The sequence below is a fragment of the Antechinus flavipes genome, chromosome 5 (genome assembly GCF_016432865.1).
Source record: "Antechinus flavipes isolate AdamAnt ecotype Samford, QLD, Australia chromosome 5, AdamAnt_v2, whole genome shotgun sequence".
NCBI classification, from domain to species: Eukaryota; Metazoa; Chordata; class Mammalia; order Dasyuromorphia; family Dasyuridae; genus Antechinus; species Antechinus flavipes.
The window spans coordinates 37,651,723-37,674,937 of record NC_067402.1 but is presented as its reverse complement, the minus strand read 5'-3'; the positions used below and the strand labels follow the sequence as shown (position 1 = coordinate 37,674,937).

At 40.8% G+C, this 23,215-nt stretch overlaps 1 protein-coding gene across 1 annotated transcript in view; it reads left to right on the top strand.

Annotated features, from left to right (window-relative positions):
* The window catches only part of CPNE4 (copine 4), a 428,237-nt gene that overhangs the window by 391,143 nt on the left and 13,879 nt on the right, over positions 1-23,215 (top strand). The window contains exons 9-11 of the mRNA XM_051963712.1: positions 4,875-4,961; positions 6,489-6,548; positions 15,697-15,830. Coding sequence (XP_051819672.1) covers positions 4,875-4,961; positions 6,489-6,548; positions 15,697-15,830 — 281 coding nt within the window. The remainder of the gene's footprint in view (positions 1-4,874; positions 4,962-6,488; positions 6,549-15,696; positions 15,831-23,215) is intronic.

Sequence of the window (23,215 nt, the reverse complement as noted above, 5' to 3'; positions counted from 1 at the left end):
TACAAATAGAAAAGTAAGACATTCCCTGCTCTCAGACTTATCTACTAATAACAGGGAGAGTGCATGTGGAAGGTTTTTGTTGCAAGTCAAAGGGAAAGGTCCCGTGCTTCTCGGGTGCAATGGCAAAGCAGATGTTAATGCTTCTCTTGAAATATCATTTCCTCTGATAAAGTAGAATCAGTTTCTTTTGTTGAACTATTTGACAGTGCTGAGTACTTGGGTTAAAAGAGTTTACTCTTTAAGGGCTTCACAAGATGAAAGATAGAGGAGCAGTGGCCAGGCAGCATCTCTACAGCAGTTGCTCCCTGGGATGAGGGCTGACGTCATGAGTCGGGAAGCATTATATTCCCACAGATCTTAGGTTTAGGGTCTTGGTTCTCTGGGATCTAAGGGGACATGGCAGTCAAGGTGGCAGTGATGACCCAGAAATGGTTCTGGAACAAGTGGTTATTACCACAGAGGTTTATCTTCTCATAGACTAAAAGAAGAAGTCTCAGTCCTGCCTCATTTTAGAGATGAGAAAACCACATTCAAGAAAAGCAAAGTTACTTGTCCAAAGTAACACAATTAGGAAAAGTCAGTCTACTCTTAGATTCCAAGTCTTCTCTATCATGCTTCCTCTATTATTCTTATCATCTCATGTTTTATGGACTATGGAATCGAAGGATGAAGTGTTGGGATACGTTGTTGTTGTTGCACAGATGGTCAGGGAAACTTGAAATTCCCTTAGAATACTTCTGCGAGTCTGGCCATTTAGTGCTGATTTACACTGTTTAACCTTAAACTGAGATCTTGACTTGAAATGAATAGGTACCTCACAATCAATCATTATAATCCCTAAATAAAAACTGGAATCATTAACTCATTAATAACTTTAGTCCTGCTTGATGCAAAGAAAATGGAGTGATAGGTATTATGGAATATGATAAAAAGCTGACATGTCTAATTTGTGGAATTTTCCTTTGCAATTATCAGAGAATCCTCAAAACATTTGTTTTCATGATTATCTTGCAGTTGTCCTTTGTTCTCAAAAGGCCAATTACATCTGCAGGGTGATGTCCTGACTTGCAAGTGAAATGGATTTAAGTGAGGCAGGACTGTGCAAAGTCATCATCTCTCCTCCAGGGTCATCCGAGTCCAGTGGCCAGACATAGGTCAGGACAATTGATTGAAGAAGAAGCACTTGAATGTTGGTTGCGAGCCATGGACCATTTCTCGGGGGAGTTGAGATTCTTGGAATCCAGATTGGCACATTTGCCCTGGGAGAGTTTGAGAAATTCTTTTATCAAGTTCCAGCCATGAAAAGTCCTTGGTTAAAAAAAAAAGCAAAACCTAATCATAGAGTAAGGGATAGAAAGTCTGGAGAGCTTTCTGAAAGGGAAACAAATGAAAGCATCTGCTCTTAGTGCAGAGGGGGTCTTTGACTTGGGGGAAGGCATTTCCTGATCTGAGCTTTTGGTTTTTGTTTAATTGTAGCTTTGTTAAATGAATATGACTTTGCTGGATCAAAATGGCCTTTAGGGCTCCTTTTACATTCTGAGGTTCTATTAAAATTCTGCAAAAAATATTACTGAATTTGGAAAGGAAAAACCCAGGGATTTTGTTCCCTATAATCATTAAAGCCCTGGGTGACATTGAAAGAGATGTAGGTGGGGGAAGGGCAGCGGAGGTGTTCCTGCGAGCTTTCCTCTTCTTGACGAGGGCATCCGGGACTAAAACCTCCTCGTCATCCTTGACCCTTCCCTGGCACTCACCCCATATACCCAGTCTATTTTCAAGTCTAGCTGCATCTACCGTGATAACCTCTCTCCTGTACGTCCCCTTCTCTACACTCAGACAGAGCGACCCTATTTCAGATCTGGATCACCATTCACCTGAATTATTACCAAACCCTCTAATTAACCCTCTGCCTCCAGTTCTGAGCTACTCAGAGGCCACATTGATAATTTCCTGAAGTCCCACTGCATCCCTCCCTCTGCTTGGTAAATTATTGTTATTTAGTTGTTCTCAGTGGTGTCCCAATCTCTTTAACCCCGGTGGGGTTTTCTTGCTGTAGGTTGTGGATAAGTCAATAAGTTTCCTGCTCCAGCTCATTTTGCAGATGAGGAAACTGAGTCAAACAGACTTGCCCAGTGTCACCCAGCTGGGAAATATCTGAAGTCCCCTGTAACTCAGGAAGATCTGGCTTCTACTCCGGGACTGGTACTCTGTGCACTACGGCACCCCCTAGTGGCCCTACTCGGTACATTACAGTGGCTCCCCATCATCCCCACAATCCAACATAAAATTGGCCTTCAAAGTTCCTCACAGCCTGGAAGCTCCTTATGTTTATACTTTACTCTGTGCCCCGAGATCCAGCTCTGTGCCCTCCAGCTGTCGGAACGGCTGCACGTGGAGCCTGGAACCAGGAAGACCCGAGTCCAAAGACAATCTCAGATACCGAGACCCTGGGAAAGCGATCTCAGAGCCTCCATGACTTTGCAAAAGGTTTTTTTATGAGTGGCCAGATTTAGGATAAACCTCCCTGAATTTAGGTAGGTCCCACATGTGTCTTTGAATCAGTATTCGAAGCTCTTCTACGTGGAAAGGACTGTCTGCTGACAAAGCCTTCTGGAACCTGGAGCCCCCTCCACGCCAAGATGAGGAATCAGAGGAGGATTTCGGTGAAGGAACTGTGAAGTGCCCTTACACCTACAGAACCACGCACATTTGTTGTATTTTAGTCATGGAGTGTTGAACACAACTGAAATTTCAGTGACCCCTTTTTGGGGTTTTCTTGGCAGAGATACTAGAATGATTTGCCATTTCCTTCTCCAGCTCATTTTACAGTGAGGCAAACCAGGTTAAGTAACTTGGCTAATGTCTGAAGCCAGATTTGAACTCGGGAAAATGAGTCTTCCTGACTCGGGGCCTGACACTCTGTGCCATATGGGGCCCCTAGCTCCCCGACCATGCATTTACTAAGTACTTAATCCATGTCTATGAAGTGAATGAGATACTTCACCGTACTGGGCTCATCTACTAAGGAAACCACATAGGCAGCCATCCCTTCCTGCACATAATTTCCTTATCTTCTCCCTCCATGTCATCAATATTGCTGGGACCAAGATAGTCACCCCGTGACTGGTTTATACAACCCTGGTTGGATTTTTCCTGGAGCCAATCTGGCTGACCTCGATTTTGTTGGAGCACTGTCTTATGTTCTTGTTTAGAAACAGGGCTAGAAGCCTCATTACTTGCAATAGAAAGGAAGTTCCATAGAGGAGGAATCAGAATAAGCCAAAGTTCAGGGCAGGAATTAGATACCCTTGGGAGGGAGGGAGGTATTGTTCCCCAGAGCTCAGACAGATGTCCCTGTCTGCAGCCATCAGAGAACCATTAGATCTTAGAACTCAGATTCAATATGCTCATTTTCCAGATAAGAAAAGAGAGCTCAGAAGGGGCAAGAGTATGTCCAAAGTCATACAGGTCGTCAACATCCAAGGTCTGCTGATTCTGGAATCAGTGTTTTTTTTTTTCCTATCATATCACAGGAACTTCCAATTCTTACCACATACAGCTCTTGGACCAGTCTTGGCCAGTATGGGCTACATCCCACTTCTTTTCTGCATTTTAACTAATTTATGTATAACAATAATGGAAACAACCCATATTTAAAGGAGCTTTATGGTTACAAGACACTTTACATATGTTATCTCAATTGGACTTTGTAAAGGAAAATAAATCTGCAAGTTATACAAGTATTTTAACTACATATTTTACAGATGAAGAAACTGAGGTTCAGAGAGTTTGGACTGAGGTTCTTATAGCTAAAAAAAGGCATAGCAGGACCCAACCCTGGTCTTGGAACTTTAAAATCTAGAGCACAATGTTGTCCTTCTATAATATGTATTTATTTGTTCTGTCATTAAAACAATGATTAGGGTTCATATAGTGCTTTAAAGTTCCCAAAGCCCTTTAGAAATATCATCTCATTCTATCTTTACAACAACCCTAAGAAATAGGTGCTATTATTCTCTCCATTTGACAGATGGAAAAATGGAGGCACTGAAAGGTTGATTATGATTTAGAAAGCATCTCCATGCTAGAATCTCATCAAAAGCAGCAGCATCTTTCTCATTCCTTCATAGTAGGGTGGTGAACAATGACTGTCCTAGGGACAGACTCCATGCAGATAATAACATGCTTACAAGATGCATTAAGGGGAACTGGTAACGGCTTCTTGTGGAGGTGGAATTTTAGTTGGGACTTGAAGGAAGTCAGGAAAAACAGGAGGCAGAGATGAGACATAAGGCAAGGAGCACAGTGGGGCAAAGGCCTAGAGTGAGGAGGTGAGTGAGGAACAGGACACTAGTGGCATTGGATTGTAGGGTCCAGGGTGGGACTGTAAGAAGACTAAGGGAGGCAGGGGCCAGGTCACAGAGGGCTTGGAACCCATGTTTGTTTTCGCCATTCAGAAAAACCCGCTCCGTTCCAATGTGGATAAGTCAGTCCACAGTTAACTATGTGGATAAATGATATTCATTAATCCTGATGGGTCAATAACTTCCTGGAGCCTTCAGTCTGCACTCCTCGATATTTCTTATCTTTTAATTCCCTTTCTATCCAGTTTAGCCCCAGAACACGAAGTCCAGGTTGTGTTCTCTCACTATTAATGTATCCGCCTTGACAGCTCCTTCCCCTCCATGGGCTGAACTCACTTAGATCGTGTCTCCCTGGCCCCAGAATCTGTTTCTTGGACTGGTCACCCTGTCACTTTGGTGTTGAGATTTCGGGGAATTTGTATCAATCTTAGAGCACATTCGTTTGCTCTTAATGGTTCCGTTTCTTCCTCGTGTGGGCGGCTCTCATAGCTGTGACTGATCTCATTGCAGGTCCAGTGGGAGTGCATAAACCCAAAGTACAAAGCCAAGAAGAAGAACTACAAGAACTCGGGCATGGTTATTCTGAACCAATGCAAGGTAGGACAACTATTCTTCTCCCTTTTGATCCCAAGTAAGATTGTTGGGAAATTGTGGGGGGGAATCTATAGCCAAAATAACCCACAATTCAACAGGCTTTTCAGTTTCGAAACCCTTTACTGCAACCCTGTGGCAAAAGCAATACAAAAAATGTTATCTACATTTTACAAATGAGGAAACTGAGACACAGAGATGAAATATGCTTTTACCAAGGTCACGCAGTTACTAAGCGACAGAATTGAGATTCATATGCTAGTGTTCTGAGTCTAAGACCAAGACATAAATTAACACAAAAGAACAGTAGGGAGAAGAGCTAAAGAATACTTATCCATTTTTCTTGGGATCATCTATATCTTAATCAGACTTGCTGAAAGGAGAATAACAAAGAGAAGCAAGAAAACAAATGGAAAGCCAAGAAAGAAGATATAGTACCCACAGGGAGTCGCTTCATTACAGAGGAAAATCTCTGTGTGCCCATAAGTATTCTTCCAAGCCTGCCTGGTTTTCTATTGGGAGTTAATATTTAGACTTTTAGGCAAATGCTGATCAAGTCTGTTTCCTTCTCTACAAAGAAAGAGATAATTTCTGTTCTATCTGTGTATGAAAAGAAAGAAACCAGAAATAATATATTGCTTTGAACTCAAAAACATGATGCTCATTTAAGATACGGTATGAAGCCATTATTTCACTGGTGTAGCACAGAAATGCACTTCTAAATATGGCTCAAATCTGATGAAAATATAGTCAGGAAATATTTATCAATAGCAACAATGACTGTATGTGCATTTATGCATGTCTATATGGATGCCCATATACATGCACACAAAATAGCATACAGATAATGTGAGCTTTTCTAAGTCAACACAGCTTTCTTCATTCCAGCCCCACTCCCCCAGGGAAGAAAGTCCCTCTGTCCATGCAGGTTTGCTCCTGCCCCGAGTTCCCTCCATCCCTGAGAGTTTGCCTGACTTGCTCATGGGGTCACAGTCAGCCTACGTCCAAGGCAGAAAGCGAGTCTCACCATCTTTAAACCCCACTCTCCATTCATGATGCCATCTTGCCTCTGGGTGCCAATAATATGCCATGGGTCTTGAATCCTGAGTGTTCAGCCTACATCCCCTGGGAGGAGAAGCAGGACCCGGGCAAAAGCCAGGAGTTCTGTTTGGGAGAGGGTGAGTTAGAGGGGCCGGGAAGGGACCCTGGGATGGAGGTATCCAGCAGGCAGTGGTAAATGCAAGGCTACATCTTGGGAAAGAATTAAAGATCAGCCTTTTCATTGGGAACACAGTAAGTGAGGGAGCGAGGATTCAACTCCCTATCTTCTGGGTTCTTCCCAGAACCTTCTGCAGTTAGAAAACAGAGGAAGAAGAAAAACTTATTTCAAGTGGTTTCCATTTCTCTCTTCGATCTTCCTGCCTTGCTTTAACTCTTTAGTCTTGGCTACCCATCTGAAGTTCAGCCCTTCACTCAATAACAAAACAAAATCTATTTTTCCTCATCAGGATTCTTCCAATTCCTTCTTTTCAGATCCACAAGATGCATTCCTTCTTAGATTACATCATGGGGGGATGCCAAATCCAGTTTACAGTAAGTTCACTTTTCTGCTTACTTTGCTTCCAGGGGGTGGGGGGTGGTCTATCCAAGCTCTGGGTTTTCCGTGTTCATTCAGTGCGGTGCTAGATTCTCGTTAAATTCTATGATTGTTTTAAAAATGGACGTGGATATTGTTCTCAGTGAGTTGCTAACATTTTAAGCGGCACCTCGGCAGCATTACTTGTGGCCTTGGATTTCCCAGCCAGAAACTCCTGGGGTGGGAGGGGGAGATTTGAATGAATAAACTCACTTTTTCTCTTTTTCCTGTGACCACAAATGTGGTCAGACCAGTCCATCAAACAGCCAACAAACACTTACGGAACGCCTTCTCTGTGCCAAGCCTTGTGCTAAGGACAAGGGGACGCAGACTTTTAAAACTCCCTTGAGGGGGTCACAATCCTAGATGGTCGTTCTATACAAAAGAGCTGCAAGATGATGGGGTGGAAGGGAGGCACAAGTCAGTGGAGACCAGGAAAAGGCTCGGGGGCATTTCACTAAGATTCAAAAGAAGCCGAAGATTCTAAGAGGTGGAAGAGAAAAGGGAGAGAATTTCAGGTGGGGGGAGTCACCCTAAACAGAGAGAGCAGATCAGGTGTGTGACAATGGTAGAAAAGACCATAATGCACTGAGGACCACAGAATGGTAGATTTAGTGTCAGAAGGGGGCTCAGAGGTCACTGAATTCAACTCTGAGTTATTGCACAGAAAAGCTTCAGCAACTTACAAAGAGTATCCGAGGTAAGACTAGAAGCCCTGCCTCCCCATGGGTGGCGCAGGAACGGTGAGACGGCAGAGTATCAAACTTCTCTTGGGATTTGAGTTTGCCAGCAAAGAAGCCCCTTCCACATGGGTGGACACCCACAAAGTGGGGGTCCTCAGGAGATAGAGAGGGAGCGCTGCAACAGCTGGCTGACTTGCCAAGGTGCCTTGACCCTGAGAAGATGTTTTTGCACAGGATGTTCACGTGGAGGGGAGTCAGCAAGGGGGTCCTTTCTAGATGAATGAGAGGGAGGGGGTCCCTACTCGCTTTGGGAACTACATCAAACACTCTCCGCTTTGCCCCACTCCCAGAGAAATGTGGGATCAGGCCAGAAAGGTAAACTGAGGCCAGGTGGTGAAGGACTTTAAGTGCCGGACACACAATGACATATGACCAGCTCTTACTGTGTTCTCACAAGCAAGGCGAGAATAAATCACCCACCAGGAGGACTGAACTCAGCGAGTTCTAAGTCCCATCCAGGTCTTCTCTCTCTTCCCCCTCCTATAACCCCATCTTAGTCATCAGAACCCAGAGATATCCCTGAGACCAGGAGACCGGCCCCTTTCTGAGCTCCCTATTAATGCAATGTCAAGGAGCGCCAGATGTGTGATGGGGGAACACCACGCCTGGAGAGCCAGGATTTTTTTGACAGAGCTGCCATGAGCTGACGTCATCCAAGGGGGTAACTCTGTGCGCCGGCAGTCACCAGAAGTATTTACACAGGGAGGTCAGAGCGTGATTTTGAGAAGTTATTTATAAGATTTTAAAACAGGGCAATATTGATTTGGGTCATTTTTAGATTCCGTATGTCCTGAACAACCTTCAGACACTCACTTTACTCACCTTCTTGTCACCTAAAAGAAATTCCATTTCAGGCAGTCCATGGATTTATGTATGTGGTCATCATCTTATACTTCAGAGTCTCTCTTTACTTCTCTGTAAAATGGGAATAATAACGTCTATATTAATTACTTCTCAGGGTTATTGTGAAACTCTATTGCAAAGTATTTTGTGGTCTTTAAAACTGTTTGTAAATGATGATGACGACGACGACCAACCCTAGAAATTGCTTTCTCATCCCTTGCTTAAGTCTCCCAGTCAACTTTAGTTGCAGATCCTGCTACCTCTCAAGGCTCCATGCTTCCATCAATACCTTAATCTCAGTGCCCAGAATTCTTAGACAGGAGGAAGGGCTAGGGGAGGTGGGGAGCAAGACCGTGATGATGAAAGGAAAGGGGACAGTGAGAAGGAAAGATACGATAGTAGGTCTGCCATTACTTCTTTCTCTCTTTCCCCCTGCATCCCATCAGCAACAGAGGAGAAAGGAGAAGAGTAGGGCAGAAGGGAAGCCCTGTGGTCCATCCCTGTTCTCTCTGGGGGAAAAAAGGAGTGAGAAGAAATTGGTCAGCTCAGCGTTTCCTTGTTCCACTCAGCTCTGTCCCTTGTCATCCTAAGACTCCTCAGCCTTTCCTTTCTATTAACAATTCCTTAACTGTTCTTCCTTAATATCCCCAGAATTTCTAGTTACAATAAAATCAGTGTGTGTGTGTGTGTGTGTGTGTGTCTCCCTCACTTCTCTCTCCTCTCCCCCTCCTTCGCTTCTCTCTCTCCTCTCCTTCCCCTCCCCATTCCTCCTTCCCACCTTTTTGTGTCCCAGTTTCCTCCTTGGTAAAATGAGGGGTTGAACTCAATGGTCTCTTCCAAAGTTCCCTTCAGATCTAATCTATTATCCCATGAGTCTCTCAGCACTCTAGGCAATTATAGCTGCAAGCTTTAATCCAGGAGCCGATCTGCATTCATGGAGAGACCCATGCAAAATGTGCCCTCTCACAATGCACCTCTCCCTAAAGGAGGGAAAACAGTCTTTGTTCAGTTTCAGAATATGGCAAATCGATGAACAAGGCAACAGGATGCTGGGTACCGAGACATAAAATATCAATGCTCAGAGGGCAGAAGTCAGTGTCACACTGCGCTTAGGAGGTGAAGATGGGGGCTCCTTTTATTAAAGTCAAGTGCATTTGAATTTCATTTGCTGTGTTTGAACAATTGTTATCATTTCTATTGAACTTTAAAGTTTATAAAGCACATTCCTTCCAACAAACCTGTGAATTAAGTAGGTTAAGTACTAGTCGTTCAGTTATTTTTAAGTCACGTCCAACTCTTTGTGACCCATTTGGGGTTTTTTTGGCAGAGTTATTGGAGCCATTTGCCATTTCCTTCTCCAGCTCACTTTACAGGTGGGGAAACTGAGGTAAACAGGATAAAGTGACTTTCCCAGGGTCCTATAGCTAGTAAGTGTCTGAGGTCATGTTTGAATTCAGGTCTTCTTGACTCTAGTGTGGGTCCTGTTCCCCATCTAACAACCCAAGGCTTTGTATAATGATCTTAAATTTATGGGCAGGGGAATTGAGATCTAAATAGAATAAATGATTTTGCCATGCTCACCGCTAAATGTCAGAGTTGAGATTATGGGGCTTTCTAGGACTTACAAGGGAAATGTAACTCCATATTTTTACATATAAAGAAACTGAAATCTAAAAAGATTGAAAGTTTTCCTTAGGATCTTCTGATAAGACGCATCTGTGCTATCCCTATTATGTCACATTCCCTCCCAAAGTTGAAAATGGCTTCTTCCTAGAAATGATCTTCACCCTCAAAGCTAATATTCAGATCATTCAATATCTTTTTGGCAAAATTTCGTTTATGAGGTAAAATACTGTTTTGGGAAATTGGCCCTACCTTGATTTGTTGTTGTTCATCCTTTTCTTTCTTTTTTTTTCCCCTGAGGCAATTGGGGTTAAGTGACTTGCCCAGGATCACACAGCTAGGAAGCATTAAGTGTCTGAGTTGGAATTTGAGCTCAAGTCCTCCTCATAGATCTCTCTACTGGTTCACAATTTGAATACATCTTAGGATGTTCTTTACTCTTTATTCTTAATAGTTCGCTTTTCATTTTGCAGTGCCATCCAAATAAGAAGGGAGGAATGATAGGAATATTCCCCCAAAAAAGAAACCTCCTCAGAGAGTTACCCAGGCAGATTCTGCAGCAAATGGTAACTAAGTGTTTATACCCAGAACAAGTACCCCAGACCAACTCTGTAGGTTCTACTATACTGCAGGGGTCCAAACTTTTTAAATAGGGGGCTAGTTCACTGTCCCTCAGACTGTTGCAGGGCCAGACTACAGTAAAAACAAAAACTTTGTTTTGTGGGCCTTTAAATAAAGAAACTTCATTGCCCTGGGTGAGGGGGATAAACGTCCTCAGCTGCTGCATCTGGCCCACGGGCCGTAGTTTGAGGACCCCTGTACTAAAGGATGCTTATCCCGAATTGGAGTAGAAGAGGGGCAAAGAAAGGGGAACCCCACTTCATGGAAGGGAAACACTGTGCTTAAAGCTACTCTGTACATAGGAAACTTCCTATGGTAGCTAACTCTCGCTATCCACCCATGAAGTTCCCTTGTTTGTAAACTACTGAAAGATGTGCTATCAGCTCTCAGTTTGCCAAATGTCCCCCAGTGTAGTCCTGACCAATGGACTTAAAAGGATAGTGTTCAGTTTCTGGTCAGAGAATGGACCCAGTGACATCAGGAGTGCTACAATTTTCTAGGTTAGATTCTTCTCTCACTGCACCCAGCAGAGATGCATAATCCTGCAGATAACAAGCAAGAACGTGTACCCTGTAATTTTTTTAAAGCTCCCTCCTCCCCAGCACCGAAAAATAAACACCATCTCAAGCTCAGCAAGAACAGCACAGATTATTAGCATCACCTAAAAACACAAATGCTGGAACAATAAATGATTTGGGAAAACTACAGGGAAGGCAGACCAGTTTTAGAATTCTAGCAAATAACCAGGAGCTCATTTCTTTCAGTATTCCTTTGCAATCAAGCCAGGGGGTTTATAAATACTTTGTTTGCAGTGTGAGGGAAAGGGTTTGTGGAGCAAAGTTCTATTCTGTTGGAGATTTAAAAAATAATACAGGAAGAGAGAATTCATCATTCATATCTGACTTCCTCAGGGGAAATGGTGTTATGTACTTTGGGATCCCTAAATTTATGAAAGGAGCTGACTGTTTTCTTCTTTATAAATTTTACAAAGCTGCTTTGAGACCAGCTTAATGAGGAGAGAGGCTTCCCTTCCAACTGCCCTCAGAGAAGGTCATGGAACCTTGGGGCCTTCAGGAAGGCATCATGACTAAAAAGAAAGATACCAGGGTTTGCAAATCCATAAGCATTAGGAAACAATGCAGCTATGGTCATAGCCCATACATCAGCGTATTTCAGATGATTGCTTATTTCTTTCTTCCTTCTCAACTTAATCCCAAGATTCTTCTGCTTTTGGTGATCTCATCTAATTTCCTGCTCATTTCTCTTTTCCCTTCATCCCTTAGTCCCTCTGCTTTCTCCCTCTTATTTCTCTCTCTCTCTCCCTCATGATCTCTCCCCGCCACCCTTTTAAAGAGCATCTAACATTTTGGGCAAATGGCTAGAGCCAGAGATAAGTTCAACCAATTCCCTCTGGTGCATTTTTACTCAAATCTCATTAAGAGAGCCTGTCTGGGGAGGTGTCCATTGGAAAAGAACTGCTGACATCTACTTTATAGTACCCTATTAGACAAGGCACATGATAAAAAGTTTCTCCTTCTGGGTGGTTTAGAGGGCATGGATCATTTACCATTTTTAAATTAAATTGTATTCTGTTCTCAATAAATAAGAATTTGTTTTCTCATTCCCAGAAAGAAAGAAAAAGAAAAGCCCTTGAAACAAAGATTGTTTTGTTTAACTAACTTCCCCATTGGTCATGCCCCCAAGATGAATCTCATTCTGCAGATTTAGTTCATCATGTCTCAGTCAGGAGATGGATCCCATCCTTCAAACGTGGATGTTCTGGAATCCTGATGCATCATCGCTGTGATTAGACTTTTAAGTAGTTGTTTGTACGGTACCACCATGCTGCTATAAATTGTTCTCCTGGTTCTGCTCACTTCACTCTGCATCCATTATAAATCTGTCCAAGTTTCTCTGTCATGTTTTGTTGATTACTGAATGCACTCGCACATCCTTCCCTTTACATCCTTTTTTTCTGGCCAGAGATGGAAGAAGTACAGATTTACTTGTTGCCAAACCCTGCACTAAAGCACTTTTAAATTATCTCATCTAATTAAATTAATTAAAATTTCAAAAAATGATCTCATCTGATCTTCACAACGGCTCTGAGAAGTAAGTGCTCTTCACAATTGAGGAAACTGAGGCAAATACAGGTTCAGTGATTTAGCAAGTTCTTCTGATTCTAAAACCAACCCTCTTTCTATTTCCCCAGACTATCTTGAGCAGAAGGGAGCAGAACCAGGATTTGCACACAGCTCCTACAAGTGAGAGACCCCACTTCAGTTCTGAGACTGTTACTCTATCACCCACAGAGTCAGTTTGCATGTGTGATTGATCTAAGCATGTCACTTTGCTTGTGGAACTACGGAGACAGATCCTGATATTGAGGTGTCCAAGGGAGACCTCGCTCCAACATCCCTTTCAGCTCCATCCTAGTTCACATGGGTTCTGTTTATACACAGATAGGAAACCTAGTGACCCAATAGAAAGAACTCTGGGCTTGAAGTCAGGAAGGCCTGAGTTCAGATCCAATCTGAGATACTACTTGTGTGACCCCAGGCAAATCCCTTTTGTTGCCTCGGTTTCCTCAACTATGAAATGGAGATAATAATAGCACTTACTTCCCAGGGTTGTCCTAAAGATCCAGTGAGATAAAATATGTAAAGAGTTTTGCAAATCTTAAAGTACTATGCAATTATCATCATCATCAATTTAGTAGAACTCACACATTGTTTTATCCTGGAGTCAGCAAAGCCCTGGTTTCAGATGCTTGTTCCAACATTTTCATAGCTATATCTATCAGTCAATCACATTTATTAAGTGTTTATTATGTGCCAGGCACCATGCTAAGCCCTGAGAGTAAAAATAGAGGTAAAAAAGACCCTGCCCTCAAAGAGTTCATTCATAATATAATTGCATAATTTCATTTTCCTAAACCTCAATTTCCTCATTTATAAAATGGGGAAAACATTTATCCTACCTACTTCATAAGGAGATATAAAGTACAACACCTTAAAGTATTATAAAAATGTGAATTATTAATGTAATGATAGTTTTCTTAAAATAGATATATTGCTAGAAATAACATTTCCTGTCTGTGTCTTGGCTAAGTAAACTGTGAGTCAAAAAGGGACAAAAGAGAGGTGAGGTCAGGCTAATCGTACACTATTTCAAAGTCCGATTCTTTTTGTACAGCAAAATAACTGTTTGGACATGTATACGTATATTGCTTTTAACTTATACTTCAACATATTTAACATGTATTGGTCAACTTGCCATCTGGGGGAGAGGGTGGGGGGAAGGAGGGGAAAAATTGGAACAAAAGGTCTTGCAATTGTCAATGCTGAAAAATTACCCATGCATATATCTTGTAAATAAAAAGCTATAATAAAAAAAGAGAGAGGTGAAGTGCTTGTTTCTGATGCCCTCCCTTTTTTGCTTGCTATTTTATTTGATGGATGGCTGGGAATGATGTCCTGATTTTGTTCAGAAAGCTGAAAAGAAATTGTTAATTAGTGGCAGGGGAAGGCTTGGCTCCTCCCTCTATCTCTAGCACTCAATTAAGTTCTTTTGTTCATCTTGGGGACTGCCAGTTATATACTCAGAGACTGGAGAAAGAAATCCTTTGTATAGGATTTGTTTTTGGAATGGTTAAAAGAATGGTTGCTAAACAGTAATCTCAGACATAAAGTCGTTTTCCTCTCAGAGAAATTCTTCCTAATATTTTGCATTCGGATTTATTTTTAATTTGTATCTCAAAACTAAAGTGAATTATTCCAGGTGGCATTTTCTCACCATTTCTATACCAGGGGCAAATTGAAAAGTAGAGATTGCCATAGCTCTATTATTTAATGACCTAGATCTAGAAGTAGCACTAGAGAGATACCCTAAGCATTCTGCCAATATCCATAGAATTTGGCTGGACTTCTGGCTCAAATGATCGAGTCCTACTCACAAATTCATTATAATAAATCACTGGTATTCACACCTGTACCTCCTCCTCTCTGAGCCTCAGTTAACTCACCTGGAAAATATCATCGCTGGTCTTGAAGATCTGCACAGAACCCATTTCTCCCGATCTATAATTGAGGTAGACTACGGCAAATATTATGAGACTGGATTTTGTTAGGAGTTAAATAAGCCAGCACAAACCAGAAGGGCCAAAATTGTTCAGAAGAGATAACCATCAATAGCCTTGAAAGGAACTGTGGGAGATTTCATAAAGCCAATAAGAAATGGGAATGGGTCTTATAGGATAGTTAAGAGATTTGGGATTGGTGAGAAGAGAATGCAGGAGAACGAGAACTTCCTTCCTTCCCGCCTATGCTAACTGCTTATAGACAAATGGACTTTTTTATGTCACAATATTTGAGAATTGTGAGAAGGGAGGCCATGTTTACCAGCTGTGTGTCTGACACAGCCTCAGAAGTGAACTCCTAAAGAGGTATCAATGAAGGTTAAGAGGAAGAATCAGATGATGCAGAGAAAACAAGGAAAAGGACTGGGAAAAAAAAAAAAAAAAGATACTTGGAACCTCATGTCTGCAGAGACCAAAACAGCAATGGGGTGGATAAGCATTTCTCTTATTTCACTAGGTGGCCAGTAGATTCAACTCAACACACATTTATTAAGCTCCTATTATGATCCAACGAGGTAATATTTTAAAGTACTAAGCACATAGTAGGTCATATATAAAAATTTATTCTCTCCCTCTCTATCAGGTACCAGGCTCTGGGGATACAAAAATAAAGATGGGACAAGCTCTTGTCCTCAAGCTTACATTCATTCAGTTAAACAATAAGTTTTTACTAAATACCTGCTATGTGCCAAGTAATGTCCCAATCATCAAGAATGCAAAGACAAGAGTAAAATAGTCCTTACCCTTTTGTGAAAACATATGGGTGCATAAGCATATGCAGAGCATACAAAAAGTAAATATAAAACAGTAGGGGGATTATCACTATCTTGTGATAGGAAATCAAGATGTTCTTGTCATGCAGAAGGTGGAACCTGAGCTGGGTTCTGAAGAAGATCAAGAATTCTAAGAGGGAGATGTTAGGAAGGAGAGTGTTCCAGAATCAATGAAAAGGCAAGAGATGAGAGAGGATGTATTTGTATTTATTTTCTTTTATATGCGATGCACCCATTAATAAGTAAATAGAGAAAATATGAGAGTACCATAGGGTGGTTTCGAGGGAGAGAGCTGCTGGTGCAAGGTCCTGTATGAAAGTAACAGTCCCAAACAATGATGTTTCTCCTCTCCTTCCTCCTGCAGGTAGCAATAGACTTCACTGCATCGAATGGGGACCCCAGGAACAGCTGTTCTCTGCACTATATCCATCCCTATCAACCCAACGAATACCTGAAAGCCTTGGTAGCTGTCGGGGAGATCTGCCAAGACTATGACAGGTATGTTTGGGTCCACCCTTGCCTGATGGGTTCTCCCAGAGTCAAAATCATCAGTGCCCAGAGGCCCCTCTGCCAGAGGATTCAATGGGCACCTTATAGTAATGACCTCCAATGTAGGGATGGCGGCCTTACTGTTGGATATGCTTGATCTGGAGAAAGCCGTGCCAGTACATAGCTGGTCTTAATCACCAGAGAAATTCTCTTTTAGCTTCCTTTCTTGGCTCTCTCTCCGATCAAACTCATATATGTAGGAAAAAGATTTGAGTCCAACCATTATTTTGTTTATGAATTTAACAAAACATATTCATCTTCTGTAAGAAGGTTCCCTAGTCCATGGGATTTGCATAAATTACTTCATGCTGAATTCATTTTTATATCAGTTTAAGGATGGAGTGGGAAAGTTCAGGTATTTGCTCACAATTTTGTTTGTATAAATTTAGACATTTATAATTCTCTGTTGAGCCAGAGGATGATCTTTAGACAAAAGCAGTGACTTAGCTTGGGCTGGGTGCCTGACCTCTTGTATTAAAAGGGTAGAATGAGGAAAAGGTGAGGAGAATGTTGTCATCCAAGGTTCACTGAAATTTTGTTAGGAAAGCATGATTTACTCCAGGGATTTTTTTCCCTTAACTCTTGGTGTTTCAGTCTTCGTGATTAAAATTTTGAAAGGTTGTTACCATCTATATGGTGGGAAATGACCCTTAACAGAAGTTAAAATGGCACAGAAAGGCGATTAGCAGAAAAATCTGAAAATTTCAGCCTCTTTTCCATTGAAGGATTTTTCAATTCTGTTTGGTCACTGTGAATTAAAGCAGAAATGAGTTATTGAACCAGTTTAGGCTCTGAAATCCTTTATATGTTATTTCTACTCAGAGCCAAACTTCCATTTCAAAAAAAAATTGAGTTCCAAATTCAATCCCTGCTTCCCTTCTCTTTCCCCCTCCCTAAGATAGTTAGCAATCAGATGTATGTGAGCAATTAATATCAAATATTTCCATATTAGTTATTTTGTACAAGACAACTCAAATAAAAGAAAAAAATGAAAAAAAGTAAAAAAAAAATAACATGCTTCAGTCTGTGTTCAATGTCAATTCTTTTTCTTGAGGCAGATAGTAAGCTTCTTAGTACTTTAGGATTGTCTTGGCTCCTCTTATTGCTGAGAATAGCTAAGTCATTCACAATTCTTCATCATACAATATTGCTGTTATTATGTACAACATTCCCCTGGTTCTATTCATTTTACCATATTTCAGTTCATATGAATCTGGAAAGATTCACATGAACTGATATATGGTAAAGTGAATCTGAAAAGACTCATACTTCTATTTTCAATCAGACTCAGGAAATACTCATGCCCCTTGGTTATAGCACATTCTGAATAAGATAGAGCATTTTAAGTCATTATTTTATGGAAAAGACATTTCCTGCCTAAGGATTTCAAGTACTACATTTGAGCTGTAGTGACCATCCAAATATGGGACACTTGTATCTCTTAGGGGTCCTGAAAGCCACATTCAGGTTATATGAAAAGGAATAGTTGACTTGGAACCACAGGACTGTGGGTTCAAATTCCAGCAGTCCTACTTACTATCTGGATGACTTTGGATAAGTCACTTGTCTCATTTTCTTCATCTATCAATTGAGGGTTTTATTAGATGAATCCCTTCATGCTTTGGACTCTGATGGTACGAAGACTATGGAGTAGGGGGGAGGTAAACACTTTGAGCCCTTTATAAATAGAGGCTTTGGAAGGAAAAATCAAAGCAGTTGAGAGTGCTAATGAGTTTATCATTAGCATGGGGATAAGAGAGAAAGACATGATAAAGATGATGGAATTGAAAACAAGTGGGACAATGATAGCAAATAAAAGAAATATGAGATTGTGTTTTCTCTTTCCATTAGATTATAAAACCTCTCAAATGGCTAGCATTTATAAAGCATTTTTAGATTTGCAAAACACTACAAATATTGTCATCTTTGATCCTCTCAACCACCTGAGCTAGGTGCTATTGTTATCCTTATCTTAGAGATAAGAAAACTGAGACAGAGAGATGTTGAGTTGGCCAAGATCACAAAGCTAATATGAGATGAGATATAATATAAGATGAGATTTGAATTCAGCTCTTCTGGTGTCCAAGACTTGCCCTTTAGCTTTTAGATCTTCTTTTCCCCCATACTCTACAACATTCTGTGAGAAGAGTAAGTATATAATAAGTGTTTCATGAATGAAGAACAGTTTTTGGTATTCTTACAATGCTTGACATTTCCTGTATGCTTTAAAAAGCAGCTGGATGGCCAACTTACCTCATAGCTCCAGCAACATTCATCTGTGTGCCAGCTTTCCACAACCCCTCCAGCATTGACTATTCCCATCTTTTTGTCATCTTTGCCAGCATGCGTACTATGAGGGAAACATTTCCTTTTCTCATATAAAATCTCTTCAAAAGGAGGAAAGAAAGCCTAGTATTGAATTCTTCACAGAGAAGAAATTGTCTAGAAATCCAGAGAGTTGAATCCTCTGGGCCTAGTCCTAAGTCTATGGCTGATTTTCAGAGTAACAAGTCTGCTATTGCTGCTTATAATAATGATAATGATAATAGCATTTATATGGAACTTTAAGATCTTGTAAAGAACTTTACAAATATTATCTCATTTGATCCTTACAATAACCCTAAAGAACCTACTGTTATTATCCCCATTTTATGGATAAAAAATTGGAGACAAATAGTAGTTTAGTGGCTCATATAGCTATTAAGTGAGTGGAATTAAATTTGAACTCCGTCCTGTCTTCAAATCTAGTACTATATTCACTAAGCCATCTAGTTACCTCTTTCCTCAAATCTCAACTTCTTCCTCTGCAAAATGTGCATATTAATCCCAAAGTTGGATATATGTTATGGGACTATTACTATATTATCAGCTAAGTCAAAACAGGCAAGGTCAGCCTCCAAGTTAGAGAGCTCTAAGCTTGAATCTTGCTGTTGATCCTACAGACTATTGACCCTGGGCCATCCCTTAAGGGGCAGTGAAGGGGTTCAAGATTTGATTCCCTGGAGTCTCCTGATTCCAAATGTAATGCTCTCACTCAATATCTCAGTGAAATGTTTTAAATTACAGAGAAAATACAGAATCCGTGTAAACCTAAAGAAGAATTGAAGTTTACTAGCAAATAACATCATGAAAGTTAGTTGAAGAGTATTCAGTTCTGTTTCTTTTTTTAAAAAAAAGTTATATAATGAATTGATGAGGCAGAATGAGTTCTGCAGACCAGTAAAGCTCATCCTTTGTATAAAGGCAGCTATAAAAGAAAATCAAATAATACCCCAGACAGAAAAAGATGGCAGAAGTGAAAACCTAGGACTCTTGGGGTCATTTGGGGGTTGCTTTCTCTATGGGGATGCTTAATGCAATCCAGTCAGCTTAAAAGCCCACAAGGTTCTAGGACATCTCTGCTTTGTAGGGATGTATAACAGAGACACTGCCAAAAAATTTCCTTCTGTCCTGCCACAAATCAGAATCAATGCTTTTGGGGGGAAATGCTATGCAAGACACCTGTTATTCTTCAGCAACTATAGAGTTTTTGAAGCTTATCAGCCACACAACTCCTTCCAGATACCCTAAAAAGTCAAGTTTTTCTTTCTGCTCTGAACAAAAGTGTGATGTGGTAGAATGAGTATGATCTACCTCTGGCCAACTACTGACACACCGGAAGCCTCAGTTTTCCTCATCTATAAATTGGGGATAAATATTTACACTAGGTACTACTCAGGTGTATTGTGAAGATTATTTTTTGGGACTAGATAGTTCCTTTCCAGAGCTAAAATTATGTGATTTTCTGATACTTATGAAAGAGCTTTTTAAATCTTAAGAAGAGTAAGAAAAATAATCATTTTCAATATTTAGAGATATATGAAACTGAATATATTGGATGATAGCAGCAGCCCTCCTCATTTATCTTTGTTTGTGGTTCTCTGTGAAAAGGTAGAAAGTTTTACTAAATTGATTTAGAATCAAGAGGGAGCTAATTGCAACCCCAGCTCTGAGGCTTGCTAGCTGTGTGACCCCACAAATGCCACTTCACCTCCAGTATTTCAGTTTCCTGATCTGCAAAATAAGGCTAGTGATATTTGCCCTTCTTTAAAAAGCTTTATAGGTGCCATATAAACAGAAGTTTCTGGGGAAGGTCAGAGCTCATCCTTAATGTCTGGTTCATAACCCAGAAAACAGTCCAATAGATTTTTTTAAGTACTTAATTTTTACAGGTTCCTTTGGTTTTCATAGCACTTTTACAGCTTTCCCTTCTCTCCCATTAAGCAAGTCATCCCTTGTAACAAAAAAACTGTTCAGAAAGAGAAAAAAGCAGGCAGTTTAGCAAAAGCACCCAATACATCAGCCAAATGTGACAGCACATGCACCTTTCTATAGTCCAGAAGAGGAAAATAAGAGCCAGAGATGGGAAGGATCATACATTTAGAGCTAGGGGAGGAGACTTCAGAAGCCAGATAAAGCAAGCCCCTAAATCTAGAGTGGAACATCTGACTTTCAGAGAGACTTAGTATCTGGTCCCTGGTCACACAGGCTGTAAGTAATCCAGTCAAGTTCACAGCATTCCCTAAGTGCCTACTATGTGCCAGGCACTGTGGTAAGAGCTTACCATACAAAGAAAAGTAAAAGTAATCCCAGTCCTAGTGGAGCTTATTGTCTGCGATAAAGAGCTAATTCCAAACCCTGTGCATCCTTCCTTGCAAATTACATTTTCAGAAAATGACTTTTTGTAAGTCTATTCCCATTAATATAACAATTCATATATATATATATATAACATTTCTTTTCTTAGAGAGCATCTTACAAATATTTTCTAAAGGATATATTACTCTTCAAACTGAAGCTCTTCACAGATATGTTAAATTTTGACGGCACAGAGCCTTAAGTAAAAGTTTGGAACTAATGCCCAAAAGGCTGAAACTGATGCTTTGAGGAATGGGGATTTTGGGGGTGGGGACCAATCTTGGTGCCCTGAAATCATACTGTGTAGGTAGCTGCTTCTATAGTCTCTCCCTTCATAAGGTTCAGAAGATCTGTGACAAACATAATGCTAGAAGGATTTCTTTCCATTTCATCTGTACCCAGTGTTTATTACAGTCCCTGGCATATAGGAGGTGCTCAATAAATACATGCTGAATTAAAACCATTCAACAGTTTCAATGCTATCAATGTCTAGATAAGAAAACTGAGACATAAAAAATGTTAAATGATTTCAAAGTCATTCACTGAGCAATTTTGAAATTGTCACAAGGAAAGTTTCATTGGGCAGGAGAGGAAGAAAAAATATGTTTAGAAATGAGGGTCACATAAAAATTAAACGGAGCAATACAATGTTTCTAAAATCCTTGTACTATGTTACCAGCATACAAAGACTAAACCAAAGTCTCTGACAACAACTAGAATAATAAGCCTCCTAGCAATTATCCAATTGAATTCTCTCATTTTAAAAGTTAGGAAACTGAATTTCCAGGAAATCGAGTCATCTCAGGGCATGTAATAGCCAGGGCTCAGGCTGGGATGTATCCCCATCTCCTCATCCACTGCCCTGTCACAAAATTCCCACCATGGCCTTCAGGGGTCCCTTCCTTGAGACATTCCCTTTATTGTTAGTAGCGGTCGTCCTTTGCTCTCGGAGATGACCATGACTTACAAGAGAATTGTTTTTAAGTGAGGGAATGCAAAGTCATCTGCTCTCATTTCTGTCTTTTGTATCTGGTTGTAAATGTTTTTTAAAGCTTTTAACCTCAATTCTCTATTTTTTTCCAGGCCCAATTCTCTTTGAATTTTGCACAGCAGGGATCTGCTCTACCTACTTTTAATTTTAATCAAGGAGAAAGAATGTTTAAAACAATTACCCTTAGATCTGGCTTTTTTAAGTGACTATATTAGCCAGATGTTCTCCGATAGCCATCTTTGGGGAAATCTGTACTCTCCTAGTTTGTTAATTATTTCCCTTGTAGGTAAGACTGCCTCCCTATTCTTGAAACCCAATTATATAACTGAATATGTCCTGCTCAGCTAGTTTCAGGTTCCCCTATGGAGGCTTAGAAGATATTTTTAATCCCTTCTGATAATGGGGGGTGAAAACAACAGTAATTAAGGGAGGGCACTGGTTTATGTGCTTGAGGTTGGGACATTTAGCGTATAATTGTCTAGGCTTGAGGCAAAGAAAAAAGGAACATTTGACTTCTCATGAAATACCCCTTTTATGCAATCTACACCACACTCCATTGTCTATCTCCATGCTTTGTCATGTGCTGGGTCTCCTTTCTCCAGGCCTTCTCATTTCTTCCTAACAGCATCCTTCATTTCCTTCAAAAACAGATGAAATGTTTCCTCCAATAGGAAGCTTTACCTGGTGCCCCCAGCTTCTAGTGTCTCTCCCACTGCCCAGCTCCAGAAACATTTCCTTCTATTCCCTTTGTATGTTTTGATTTTGGAGTCAGGTGCAAGTGCCAACTCTGTCACACGCTGACTGTGAGACCATGGGCAAGTCACTTACCTCTAAGATTAAAAGTTGTGGGAAAAGTACCAATTGGTATGAATCCATATTGGTGAAGGACCTTCTTCACAGGACGGTCCCTATAACTAGGAAATCCCAGGTCTGATCCCCTAAAGCTGCATTTATTTTTGCTATGAGTACTTGGAGTTTCACCCATTGGAAGATTTTGTCTTTATTTCCCAGTACTTAGCACGATGTCTGCTATCATAGTAGGGGATTGTGTATTGATTGATTCTGAGACTGATTTCTCTGATTTCAAGTTCTTATAGAAGGTTGGGTGGCACAGTGAATGGAGCACAGGATGTAGTGGGGGGGAGGGGGAAACGGGGAGTTGGTAGTTGCTAGAGATCTTTGGCTGGCATTTGGAGTACTCAGAAAATCAAACCTTAACTTAGTCACCTCCAAAAATTCTAGATTTATTATATCACCTCCATACTGTAAAGACATTGAGCCCAGCCACTTTCTTGCCAATTCCCAAGATTCATCGCCTCGCTGAATTTTCAAAAAGGTTTTTTTCTAGAAGCAGGAGGAACTGGAACTCGGAGGTCTGAGTGTAGAATTGTGCTAGAATTTCAGAACGAATTGTCTTACAAGGAAGGGAAGAGAGAATTCCAAGGACCTCCTCAAGGTGGAATAGCACAGCTCTGAGTTGCCAGTGGCTTTCCTTGCCCTCCTTTTCCTCTTTTGTTATGGGAATCCCTAAGGAAATATGGTATGACAGACTGTGCTGTGAACTTCTTGATTTCATCACAGAAAACAAGGTTTTTGTGGTATCCCATGATGAGCAATGGCTACATCAATGTCAATACTTTCTGAGCCCTTTCCTATTCTCTTAGGT